Raw genomic sequence first — 13,833 nt, 5'->3', positions numbered from 1 at the left:
ATTAACTAAATTTCAATTCCCCGGATGTATTGGTGATATTTGCACACGCGGGCCCCTGAAGTGCAATCCATTACGCACATACTTAGGCCTTTGAAATGCAACCCATTAACTTAACCATATCCAATAGGTTGTCAGGGTCTCTGCTTCAGTTGCTAGGTTTACTTTCTTGCCACACCTTTTACTTTTGATTGTTCAGCCTTTACTTGATAAAATGGTTCATGACGAGTGAGCATCTTAAATTGGTTCAGTCTGTCATGAGGGTATTACTCAATATAGCCAATGTGTGTCTCAAATTGTACAACAAATTAGACTTTTTTATATTTGTTGAGAGTTGTATTTATTGTTGATTGCACCATCCATTGTGACTCAACCTATTGCAAACATATCATATTGTCCTGTGTTACTTTTCTAAATAATTGCACATTGATCCCTGCTTTTATAGTTACTGCATAATGACAATACAATATTGTTCTAGTATTTCTGACATGTATGTCAATTGTATTCACTGCATGGTTTGCATTCCTCATTAACCATGCTTACACATCATTATGTTTACAATCTGCACAAGCATTTCATTATTTTTCTTACATTGTGTGTTGAGTCAATCTTAACACATAAAGCATTAAACTTTCATTGGATCATTTTGCATTATATCTTTGGCTCATTTGAATGGACGGCTGGGGTAGGTTCCCATTTTGCAACTCAACACCCTATAAATTCTCTTTATTCAGCTCCTACTTCTTTTCTTCATCCTTTGTTGAACTTTTCTCATCATCCGCATCTCCATTCTCTTTACTTTCTTCCTGCTCTTCACTCTCTCCTTCTTTCTCCTCTTCCTTCTCTTCACTCTCACCTTGAGCCTCATCCTCCTTCTCGTCTCCTTCCTCATCACCACCTTCTTCTTCTTCTTTTTCTTCTGCCTCTTCACCATTTTCTTCTCCTCCCTCTTCCTCACCTTCACCTTCAAAATCAGAAACCAGCGTTAACACTTATTTCACTTTACAATGGACAGAGGAGTGAAAATTGGGGAGAAATCTTATTGGAATACGGAAGAGGAATATCTCCAGCTGAGAGGGGAAATGTTCTCTCTTCCCCACAGCTGCAACTCTGAACGTGAAACCCACCCTCAGCATGGACTGACTGAGCCGACGTGGGCTCTTGTATTGTAATAGGGAGTGAGACTTGAACTCATCACCTAGAGAGAAGGGAGTGCTGTCAATTGAGTCCCAATGACAGCTAGTTACAGGAGATGGAGGAACTCTTTCCACTGCTTCTAATTCTTACCTTCTGCTTCTTCAGCCTCATCTGCGGGAGGTTCCATCTGCTCTGAGAACGCCTGGGCTTGCTGTATGATTTCTTCCTCAACCTGACTGCCGGAATAAGCACTGAAGATTGTGGGTCTGCTGGACAACATGTAGGAGCTGCTTTGCAGGGAGTAGCTGGGTCTGCTAAAGATGGGCGCGCTCTGAGTGTGGGCGTAGCTGCTGATCACACTGCCAACGTTGGCATAGTTGATCCGTGTCTCCTCGCCTTCCAGCAGCTTCCTGGACACAGAACAGAAATTAGGGTGAGATTATTTCAATATTTCATGAAAATATTATCAATGCTCACTTCACTATTAATGCCTATCAGTAAGAACCTCAAGCCCTTGGAAACTATTTCCATGTGCCAATTTCCCATTCTGATCCCTGTTCTCCCGTACAATGCCCGCTTCCTGTACTCATTCATTTTCTTTAAAGACACCGCCTGTCACTATCCTGCCGCAGGTCACAACAATTCCACCGCTGCATTTCAGGTCACGTTTTCTTTCTCTTCTTTGGAGCTATAGGAAGCTTGCGGTAATTGTTTTGGCCTGTAGTGGGGGCCGTGAGGCCTCATCCACCATTTGGTGGTGAGAATGTTTAACGCTGGCGCAGCAAGTTGTCAAGTAATGGAGGGTTGCATTGGGAGTTCTCGGAAAGACCAAAGCTCTGTGCTCAGGATGATGCCGTCCATAATCGGGACGGAGAGGACCAATAGACCAACTTGGCTTGAAAGCCCAGTACACAGATCTCCTTGCATCTGCCCCGCCGTCCAACCCTCTACAGACCGAAGACTACAGTCCTTTTCAGTCTCAGAGCGTACGGCAAGAGGCCGCAAACGGCGCAGAATGGCCGCCACACAAGTGGTGCATTGCAGACTCCTGGGCGGCAACCCCGCCCAGTCTGGGAGTATCCGCCAAGAACAGCGGGGTGCTGTAAGTCCGAGGAAGAGACCGGCTGGCATCTGACTGCGTCGATGTGCAGAATGGTGAGCTAACTGAAGACTAATTGGGTTGCAGTGTCTCCCCGGATCCCGACTCATTGACCCGGTTCCCAGAGTAGTGTGAGGTTTTGAAATCTTAAATCTCCCTGCTCTAGGAACTGCTTTGTGTCGGAGAGCCCGCGTTTACCTGTAGGCTGCGATCTCGATGTCCAAGGCCATTTTCACGTTTAGAAGGTCCTGGTACTCCTTCAGGTAGCGTCCCATCTCGTTCTTGGTGGTCCTGAGCTCGTTTTCTAGCTGGCTGATAGCGTCCTGGGTGGAGAGATGGCAGATTGTTAAGTGAAAGCCACCCAGCACTACACACACCAAAACACAGGCACTTGTATTCCCCAATCACAGCTAATTTAGCAACCAAACAACTATACCCTTCAATTGTAAATCTGTGGGTCCGCTTGCCTTCCTTACTCAATCCTCCCCTGGCCTTTGGCCTTTTTCCAGGATTCCCTTTCCCTCCCACTGTTTTCCAGCATCTTATTTTCTTCCGTCCCTGTCTCTGTCTCTCTCTGTCTCTGTCTATCTGTCTCTCTCTCGCTCTCTTTCTTAATCTCTCTCAAACTCTCTCTCAATCTTTCTCTGGCTTTCTCTCTGTCTCTCTGTCTCTCTCTCTCTCCCCCCCCTTCCCTCCCTGTCTCTCTCTCTCTCTCTCTCTCTCTCTCTGTCTCTCTCTTCCTCTCTCTGCCCCCTCGTTCCCCCTCCGCCCGCTCGCGACTGATCCTTTTCCCATGCTAGCCCCCCATCCTTCGCACTGGCCTTTCTCCCGCGCCCTGCCCTTACCTGCAGTGCGCTGATCTCCCCGCCTTGCTTCTCGTCCAGCTCCTGCAGCTGCCTCTCCAGTGCCTCGTTCATCCCCCTCACGCCGTCGATCTCCAGGGTCTTGGCTTTGACAAGGCGCCGGTATTCCGCCACCTCGTCCTTGGCCTGCTTAGTGGCGTCGTTGTCTTTGGAGACGCTTTCGCTGAGCATGGCGAAGCGGCTCTTGTACCAGTCTTCGGCCGATTGCATGTTCTTCGCAGCCACCTTCTCGTACTGGCTCCGAATCTCCCTCAGGGCAGAGGACAGGTCGGGCTTGGCCATGTCCACCTCCACCGTCACCTGAGCGTACTGAATCTGAGCCTGGAGCTCGGCAATCTCCTCTTCATGGAGCTTTTTCAGGAAGGCGATCTCGTCCATCAGGCTATCGATCTTCTTCTCCACCTCAGCCCTCGCCAAAGCTGCATCATCCGAGCCCTTCCTCGCTTCCATCAGCCTGCCCTCGGCATCCTCCCGGTTCAGCACCTCCTCCTCGTAGCGGTTTTGCAGGTTCTTAAGGGCGTCTTCCAAGTGGTCTCTCTCGTTCTGAGCTGCCTGCCTCTCATGCTTGGCATCATCCAGAGCCATGCGCAGGTCCCTCAGTTCCTGCTCGTAGATGCCCTTCAGTCTGGAGGGCCCGCCCTGTTTCTGGCGCAGGAGAGAGAGCTCGGCTTCCAGCACCTTGTTTTGTTGTTCCAGCTCATGCACCTTCTCGATGAAGCTGGCGAAACGGTCGTTGAGATCTTGGAGCTGGGCTTTCTCCTGGGTCCTCAGCGCCTTGAACTCGCTGCTCACCACGCTCGCCTGGCTGAGATCGAAGGTATCCATCGAGGACATTAAGGAAGAGGCGGCGCTATGGGCTTTCCTGATGGCAAAGGCCGGCACCGAGTAAGTCATGTAGGAAGGTTTCATGCTCCCGCCGTAGCTGCTCCTGAAATGCTGGACAGTTCCGTAGGACCGGGGCACGGAGCTGTCCCCATAGCGCCTTCGGTGAGCGTGGAAGTAGGACTCGTAGCTGGCGGTGCTCATGGTGCCGTGTGTGCTGAACCTGCTCTGCGCCCTGCTTTTATAGCACACACAGCACTGACGCAGCCTCTTTCTCCAGCAAAAATCGATGCGGCCTTCCTCTGGCCACCCCCACCGCAAGACAGCTGACCCGCGCAGAGCAAACGGAACTGGCGACCGGCTCAATGCAACTTCAGCCTTAGCTCAGCCAAAATCCCACTCAAAATGGTGCCTTCAGCAATATCTCCTTCCTGTACAAACGGGGCAGCTCCCGTGTTTCTGCTCTCATTCACGTTCCCTATTATTACATATAGGATCTGACTACTGCAGCTCAGAAGAGCTTAAATTCTATCCCAACCTATTCCGGACCCTAGACTTTGGTACCTGTCCTTAATCGCCAATTCCTCCCGCTCCTTTCATCTCTGTGTAGGACCTCGTCTGCGTCCTAACAGAGAAGCATTTTCTCTCCCGGGATATTCATGCCTTTCCCCGGAATCTCTACAGATATCGGTTCCTGCCCGGGGTACTCTCTGGATACTGGTGCCTTTCCCAAAACACGCTACAGGTATCAGCGCGAATCACTCTGTAGGATATTGGTGCCCGTCCCCGGATAACCTGTAGATACGGTTGCCGTTACCGTGACACCCTATGCAGACCGGTGCCTTTTCGTGGGACACCCTGCAAACCCTGGGACTCTCCCAGTAAGTGCCAGTGCCCCCATTCCGCCTTCCTTTGTCCTCTCCATACTTGACATTGAATCTCCCTGGGGATCAGTTCGAAACCACTGGGTGCCTCGGTATATAAAAGAGGTGTTCCAATTTAACTGTTTCCAAAAAAAAACTTACGTCAGTAAAATTCAGAACAACCGGGGCTGAAGCTAATCTTACGGTGAGGATTTTAAGAAGCAATCATTTTTTTTATATAATAGGATGTATTGTGGAAATCTCTCCCTTCAAATAAAGGGCACAAACGATTCGAGCTTTCAAAGTGATTTTTACTCAGTAAGAATATCGATCAATGACGGATATACAGAGGGGCGAAAATCTGAGTGAACGTGCGGCAGTCTGAGGACCGACGCCCTTTCCGAGTAGCGCAGACGGATGGTTGTCTGAAGGGGGGGGACCTCTGACCCAGTTATTACACACGTGATACCCTGTACCTGAGAGAGACCTATAAAGGGATAACGCTCTCGCCATCACTGATATGGCAGCCGAGACGCTAGAGTTCCGGCAGCTCTCCATTGCCAAACCAGTTAACATTATTCCTCGTCCAAAGTATTTGTCAGAACCGCACGCCACAAACTGAATTACATTGGTTTAAAGTAGCAAGTGGGAGGAAACCGAGAGCACCAGGGCTAAATCCCCACAATCGTAGAGAGAATGTGCAGACGCCATACAGACAGCGCCCGAAGACAGGATCGAAGCCTTATCTGTGAGGTGGCGGCTCTAATAACTGTGACGTTGAGTTATCCGAGAGATTGCATGGGATATAAGAGCGAACAGTGATCGAGGAACTACGTCCCATTAAAAATAATTAATTATCTACGTCTCCTTTTAAAAAAAACAGTGGATTGTGGATCCTTTGTCGCACTTAGCACAGACCACATAACAATAAGACATGGGAGCAGAATTAGGCCATTCAGCTCATCGAGTCTGCTCCACCATTCATCGTGGCTGACTCTCTCGACCCTATTTCCCAGCCTTCTGGTAACCTTTGACGCCCGGACGAATCCAAAGCTTATCAACCTCCGCAGTGACTTGGCCTCCACAGCGGTCTGTAGCAATGAATTCGACAGATTCGCCACCCGCAGGCCAAAGAAATTCCCTCCTTATCTCTGTTCTAAAAGAATGTACTTCTATTTTGAGGCTAATTGTGATAGCTGAAAAATTAGACACTAAGGAAAATAGCGATGTGGGGATCGGGCAGTGAAGCCAGTTGGAGACATGGGATCAACCGTGATCTTTCCCAGGGGGAAATGGACAAAATGGCTTCTTCCTATTCCTTCCACTTGTTTTACTTTGTGATGCAATTAAGATGTGTCAAACACGTACCAAAATCTGGAGCAAATCAGGAGAGTTGTGAAAATCAAACTAAAATACTGCAGATGGTGGAAATCTGAAATAGAAACGGACAATCTATTACACAAAGGACGGAACATACACGACGGGCCGAATGGCCAGGTTCTGCTCCTGTCTGTTATGGTCTTGAAATGCTGGAGACACACACAGCAGGTCAGGCTGTACCCGTGGAGAAAGAAAATGAGTTAATGTTTCAGTGTGAGACACTTGATCAGAGCTGGGAAAGAGGGAAAATAAGTGAGAATTTAATGTGAGTTATGTGAGGGGGGAGTTTCTGATAAAATGAGATTAGATGAATTAGTGTTGCAGCTAGGACTGAATGGTGTTCACTATGCACAGAGGAAATAGCCAGTCGCTGAAGGTGGTTACACCCAGCACACAAGCGGATGAGACCATTGACAGGATGCTCTGAAGCAGAGATTAAATGAGCGAGAACACCAGTCTTTGTCCAGATCCATGTCCTAGCAATGTAAAAGTCTCACTCAGCAGATTATGAAGGGAAGCTGATTGAATTTCACTTAATAGTAATGCCACCCTCTGGCACTTGCAGCTGGTTACTGACAATGCGGCTGTATTGCCTGAATGGGAGAATAATCCGCCTACAGCAAGGATTATAGCCCACAGCCTATGCAGTTGCAAAGATCTCAGAGGAAAATTCCACAAAAGAAGGCAGTTTCGTTATCAAAGACAACATACACTGTTGGTTTATCCATTCTTCTCTCATTACAACTAAGGTACAACTGTGCTATCTCCTGACTCTCCTTTCATTCCCTCACTCCCCTCCCTGGACTCTTGCGGTTCAAGCCTGGTTTCTCTAGTCCATGTTGCCAACCATAATACCTTGCACTGATACAGCGCCTTCAATGTACTAATAATTGATTTTGACACCTTGTCCCTTAATTGCAACATTGTGAGTGGTGAACAGTGAATTCCAGGGACTTCCAGACACTTAAAACCCCATCCGTTGGTGACCTAAATGCTTATGAAGTGTGGGAGCACCTCACAGGCACTTCCCGAAATATCTCAGTCCCAATTGGTGTTGAAAGAAAGGAACAGTTTGCAGCTTGCATTCAATAGGTACACTTCCCTGACCACAGAATCAGGTGCGTTACAGCCAATCAAATTAGTTCTCAAGTGAATGCAAATTGCCTGGAAATCTTTCAGTGATGAAGACACAAGAGACTGCAGAGGCTGGAATCTGGAGCAACCCAAAACAAAAATACTGCAGGAATTCAGTAGGTCTGGCAGCATTTATGTCTGAAAATGGACATCCAATGCATTTTGTAGTGATTCTCTCAATGGCATATTTACACAAAGAAAAATGTCAGGAAATGTAGTACCCAGGTCGGGTAAACAGAATGTTACCTGGATTGGAGGACTTTAAATACAGGGATAGACTAGACCATTTCCCCTGTAGTGAAGGAGGCACAGATGAGGGGTGAATGTTTCTGATAGAGGTATATGAAGTCATGAGAGGAACAGATAGGATAGATTGGCAGGATCTTTTACCTATGCCAGAGGTTGCAAAAACAAGAGCAAACAGATTTAAGGTGAAAAGGAGTTTAAACAGGAATCTGGGGTGACATTTTTTCACAAGGAGACTGGTGGATATCTGAAATGTGCAGATAGATAAGTTGTGAATTTGCACTCAGCGGCCAGTGCATTAGCATACCTGTCTACCTGCTCGATACTGCAGATATCTAATCAGCCAAATATGTGGCAGCAACTCAATGCATTAAAGCATGCAGACATAGTCAAGAGATTCAGCTGTTGTTCAGACCAAACAACAGCATGAGGAAGAAATGTGATCTAAGTGACTTTGACAGTGGAATATTTACTGGTGCCACACAGAATGGTTTTGAGTATCTCACAATTTGCTGACCTCCGGGATTTTCACACACAACAGTCTCTAGAGTTTGTAGAGAATGATGCAAAAAAAAAACATCCAATGAGCACCAGTTCTATGGACAAAAATGCCTTGTTAATGAGAGAGGTCAGGGGAGAAGAGCTATACCGGTTGAAGCTGATAGGAAGATGACAGTAACTCAGATAACCACATGTTACAACAGTGGTGTGCAGAAGAGCATCTCTGATGGGCTACAGCAGCAGAAAAGCATGAACATACCTAATAAATTGGCTGAATAAAGTACATAATAAGGTGCTCACTTAGTGTATATTCAAGAGACATTTAGACCTATGCTTAAATAGGTAAAGTTTAGAAGGTTTTAGACCTAATGTGAACAAGTGGGATTAACATTTGGCAAAATGGTCATTTTGGATATGGTGGATATCCCCATGTCTGTGTTGTTCAACACCATTGCTCTGTAATACCAACATTCAGTACAAGTGCAAGGAAGCAATTGAAAGTAAAGGCACAATTAGTTGGGAATGGTTCCATCCTAATCATCACAGAGAAAAAAGTGAATAAATTATGTCTTGCAAGAATTGCCAAGGAGCTGTTTCATCCACTTCAACAAGATTATTTGGTCAGTTTATCTGTTCACAATGATGAAGAATTAATGAATGACTGTCTTTAATTTTATCACTTTGGTCTTGCCTGGAGTGCTGATTATTTATTAATAACTTTCAATATGAATTCAGGCATCAATCAGTTATATTTAGTCTTGGTTCAGAAGCTTGATCTTTAAGGTCAAGGTCGTTTCCTACCATCTATGTACTTAAATTGTACTTTGAGAAGGAGAAGGAAACACATAAAGGGATCTTGTTCACCATGACCAGACTGCCATACCACTAATGGAATCAGAATTCTGGCCCATAGTATAACTTCTGATCATTCAAGGCAACAGCTGATCGTAGTGTGTATAATTAACTGACCTTGAAATGAAGCTGGTTGAAATCGAATTACTTTGGTGTGCTCACCAGACCAGGTAAGGAATATGAGCTTTGATTTTTCTTTTGTCAATATGGTAATCTCAGCATCATCACCAATAATTTTCATCTACTTGAACTAAATACTAATGTATTTAGTTCAAATCCCTCAACTACAATGATAGGTTTGAAATTTTTAACTATTTCCTCACTCTGCTGGAGTTTTAGAACAGAAAAATGGCAAATACATTGTTTAGTCTCCAAAGTAAATATATATTATTATATATACATTTATAAAACGAGAGGTGTGGACAGAAGAGTGGTTTGGAATGCTGGCCCTAATTCTGAGTAGTCCCAAGGTACAATCTGTAGCAGGATTCTTTTTGTAGACAGTTTCCTACTAATTATCATGTCTGTTGAGGTTTAGTGGATGGCACTCTTGGCTGTGAGTCAGGAAGATGAGTACTGCCATGGGAATGCTGCATTGTTAGAGATGTTGACAGGCAATTTTGTATGGGGAGAAATCATAGGATCAGGGACAAATTGTGCTCAGAACTGTGCAAATGTCATGAAGAATATTTCCCCATTTTACATGTTGGCATATCATCTATAGAAGGACATGGGTGGAACACAGGGGAATTAGGATGACTGGGGACATCATGGTCCACATGGAGTGGTTGGGCCAAATGGCTCACATCCATGCTCTAAGGTTCTGTGATTCTATCATAAAATCTACAAGACAGTACAATAGATTTGGAGTTATAGAGGGGGGATCTGAGGCTTTGGCTCAAGAGGCCTTGCTAAGGAACTACAGGACAGTACCAGATAATTACAGGCAAGGAAGGCTTCCTTTCAAGTCCTGATGAAGGATCTCAGTCCAAAAACATTGATTGTTTATTCACCTGCACAGATGCTGCCTGACTTGTTGAGCTCCTCCAGCATCTTGTGTATGTTGCTCAAGATTTCCGGTATCTGAAAAATTTCTTGGGTTTAAAAACAGGTAAGACTTCTTTACACAATAATAAACTAAAAGGATTCCAAATTGCAACTAATGAAATAAAGTAGGAGTGCAAGATCAGGGAATGCGGTGTGGCTGCATGATGTGGGAGCTGATGTTCCCCGTTTGCCCAATTCTCCATGTTTTTTCTGTTGGTTAGTGAGGGTGTTAAAGGTTATGTGGAATAGGCATTTGAATAGGGTTGAGAGGGTTGATAAATCAGGCATAATGAGTGACAGAGCAGATCAAATACAAGTGCAGAATTAGGCTATTTTGACCACTGAGGCTGCTCCCATGTCATTATAGTCTTATAAAGGAAAGAAGAGGGGGCCAGTGAGTGGTGGAGGGAGGGGGTACAGGGGTGCCAGTAGTGGTGGCAAGAGGGGGAAAGGAGGGTGCAGGGTGGGTGACATGGGGTGGCACCAGAGTGGGATGGGAGGGGAGGGGTGGGAGGGGATGATAAAGGTGAAGATGAGAGAAAGTGGGGGAGGAGAGAAGAGGGGAGAAGAAGGAATTTATTCAATAAATACGGTTCTTTTCCCAGGGTACAGATTCGCCTGAGTGTCTAAAGATTGATGTGGGAGAAGTGGGTTTGAACTCTTAGGACATTGGCACAGTCCTGGGGAACAAGGAAGTTGTTCCGCTGAGTCAGGCTCTACCTGAATCGCGCTGGGATAACAATCTCAATGAATTAAATAGCTTTAAACTGAATAGTAGGGAGGTGGGTTCAACAGCTTGGAAAAGTATGGATAAAGTCAAAGGGAAGGCTAATATGGGAGAATTTACTGAAATCTCCTGATTTTTTTTTTCTTTTTTAAATTTTTTTTGAAAGAATAAAAAAGAAAGAAAGAAAGAACCCCTACTAACTAAGAGAAAAAAAAACCCAATTAACTGAAAAAAAAAACAAAGAAAAACCCTATTGGGAGCACAACCCCGGAGCTATATGCCATACAAGCATCCATAAAAGAAAAACATCAATCCGCCAACTCAAATCCATTTAAACAAAAATCGGAAGGAAACCATATTAATTAACTCAAATCAGATGATAGTAGTAGAAACCTCCTAATTTTAAAAAAGGGACTAAAAATTTAGAAAGAGATAACAATTTAACTTCAGGCAGCATGGAGACAAAATTGAAAAGAAGGGTGGTGAATGTAGGGCTGAAGATGATATATTTGAATGTACGCTGTATATAAAATAAGCAGAGGATCTCAGTGCAGTTAAAAATTGGCAGGTCTAAAGTTATGGGCATCACGGAGTTGTGTTTGAAAGAAGATCACAGTTGGGAGCTTAACATCCAAGGATTCATATTTTTTCAAAAGCACAGGCAAGTGGGCAGAGGGCTTAGGGCTGATTCGTCGGTAAAAAAATGAAATCAAAACCTTAGAAAGAAGGGACATAGGATCAGAAGATGTAGAATCCTTGTGGATAGAGTTAATAAACTGCAGGGGGGAAAAGGCCCTAATGGGTGTTATATACAGGCCGCTGAACAGTAGCCAGGATGCGGCATACAAATTGAAATGGGAGTTAGAAAAGGCACATAAAAAGGGCAATGTTACAATGCTCATGGGGTATTCAATATGCAGGCAGATTGGGAAAATCTGGTCAGTGCTGAATTCCAAGAGAAGGAATATATGTACTATAATGGGTATCAGATGGCTCTTTGAAGAAACTTGTGGTGGAGCCCACTGGGGAATAGCAATTCTAGATTGACTTGTGAAATGAACTAGACTTGAGCATGAAGCTTCAGATAAAGGAACCCTAAGGACGCAGTGATCATAATATGAAAGAATTGGTCCTGCAGTTTGAGAAGGAGAAGCTAAGATCAGATGTACTAGTATTACATTTGAGTAAAGACAACTTCAGAGGCATGAGAGAAGAGCTGGCCAAAGTTGATTGGAAGAGACACTGGCAGGGATGATAGTAGAGCAGCGATGGCTGGTGTTTCTGCGAGTAATTCAGAAGACACGGGATCAGTTCATCCCACAGTGTGGAGGCAAATATGATTAACAAGGTCAGTCAAGGACAGCATAAATGCAAAAAGAGAGGGCAATGTAGAAAGAAAAATGAGCAAGAAACTAGAAGGTTGGGAAGCTTTTAAAAACAGAAAACAATTAAAATAGCGATACAGAGACAAAAGATAACACATGAAGGTAAGCCAGCCAATTGCATAAGGGAGGATACCAAAAGGATTTTCAGATATATAAAGAATAAAAGAGCAGTGAAAGTGGCTGATGGACAACTGGAAGATCATAGACCATAAAACCATAAAACCTTGGAGAAGAATTAGGCCATTTGAGCCATCGAGTCGTTGCCATCCTATCATGGCTGTTATATTATTCCCCTCAACCCCATCCTCCTCTCTTCAGCCATTAACCTTTAACGCTCTGACTAATCAAGAACTTACTAACCTCTGCTTTACATATACCCAATGGCTTCGCCCCCACAGCCATCTGTGGCAAAGAATTCCACTGATTCATTGCTTTCTGACTAAAGAAATTCCTCCTTATCTCTGTTCTAAATGGAGATCTTTGAATTTTGAGGCTGCGCCCTCTGGTCCGAGACTCCCCCACTATAGGAAATATTTTCCACATCTGTTCTATCTAAGCTTTTCAATATTTGATAGATTTTATTAAGATCTCCCCTCATTTTTCTATACTCCAGCAATTACAGTCCCAGAGCCATCAAATGCCCCTCATGCATTAATTCCTTCATTTCTGGAATTATTCTTGTGAACGCCCTCTGATCCTTCTCCAATCCTAGTACACCCTTTTGTAGATAAATACAGTAAGTACTACTGTACTTCCCACAGTAGTCCAGGTGTGGTTTGACCAATGACTTATAAAGCCTCAGTATTACATCCTTGCTTTTATATTCTAGTCCTCTTGAAATGAATACCAACATTGCATTTGCCTTCCTTACCACTGCCACAGCCTGCAACTTTACCTTTAGGGAATCCTGCATGAAGACTCCCAAGTTCCTTCGCACCTCTGGATTCTGAATTTTCTCCCCATTTAGAAAATAGTCTACAACTTTATTCCTTCTCCTCCAAGAGGACCACAACCTTGTCATAGGGTTTGGAGGCTTGTGTGCCTCAGTGACCCAGAGAGCTCTGTTGGCTGGAGACAGGGCCTTGTGCTTTGGCTCTTGGTAGGGTCACCCATGCCAAACAGGTCAAAGGATAGAGGCCAGACTAAGAGTGCTCCAGTTTTAGGGCTTCATCTCAGGGTGAACAACCCTGACTGTGTCATGGTCCGGTCTGTGAAATCCGCATTTCGGTTCACGGTCCGGTCCATGAACCTTATTCCAGGTTTTCCAGTTTTCCCCAGTTTCTGTTGAGGCAGCTGATTGGCATTTGAGCTGGCCTCATAAATACCTTCAGGATTCAGTCTCTGGCTGCTGGATTGTTCCTGTCCATACCCCCTATATAAATCCCTTCTGTTCCCCTGCCTGAAACCTTGCCTGCACTGCTGTCAAGTTCCATTACTGGAGCAAGATAAGGAACTGTCTATTGAACTGTCTCTGTGTCCATGCCTTCACCAGGTAGATCTGGCTGTTTGCTGCTACCTAGTGTTGGAAACTGTCTGTGTCCACACTTTTGCTAGATAGGTCTGGCTGTTTGCTGCTACCTAGCGTTGGGATCTGTCTTTGTGTCCTTGCCTTTGCTAGGTAGGTCTGGCTGTTTGCTGCTACCTAGTGTTGAGAACTGTCTGTATCCATGCCTTCGTTAGGTTGGTCTGGCTGTTTGCTGCTACCTAGTGTTGGAAACCATCTTGTTGTATTCTGCATTCTGTGTAATGAGTCCTGGCTCTATGTCCTGTACCCAAGGAG

At 45.0% G+C, this 13,833-nt stretch overlaps 1 protein-coding gene across 1 annotated transcript; it reads right to left on the bottom strand.

The window, feature by feature from the left end:
* Positions 1–370: 370 nt before the first annotated feature.
* Positions 371–4,122, bottom strand: neflb (neurofilament light chain b). Its single transcript, XM_072267239.1, has 4 exons — positions 3,079–4,122; positions 2,432–2,556; positions 1,285–1,544; positions 371–961 (listed from the first exon to the last, which is right to left on the bottom strand). Exons 1-4 carry the CDS (start codon positions 4,120–4,122, stop codon positions 735–737), a joined length of 1,656 nt encoding a protein of 551 aa, XP_072123340.1. The 3' UTR covers positions 371–734.
* Positions 4,123–13,833: the final 9,711 nt, after the last annotated feature.

This window comes from Mobula birostris, chromosome 8 (assembly GCF_030028105.1).
Source record: "Mobula birostris isolate sMobBir1 chromosome 8, sMobBir1.hap1, whole genome shotgun sequence".
Lineage (NCBI taxonomy): Eukaryota > Metazoa > Chordata > Chondrichthyes > Myliobatiformes > Myliobatidae > Mobula > Mobula birostris.
Note: the sequence above shows the minus strand (reverse complement) of the source record. Positions and strands in the feature narration are given on the sequence as shown.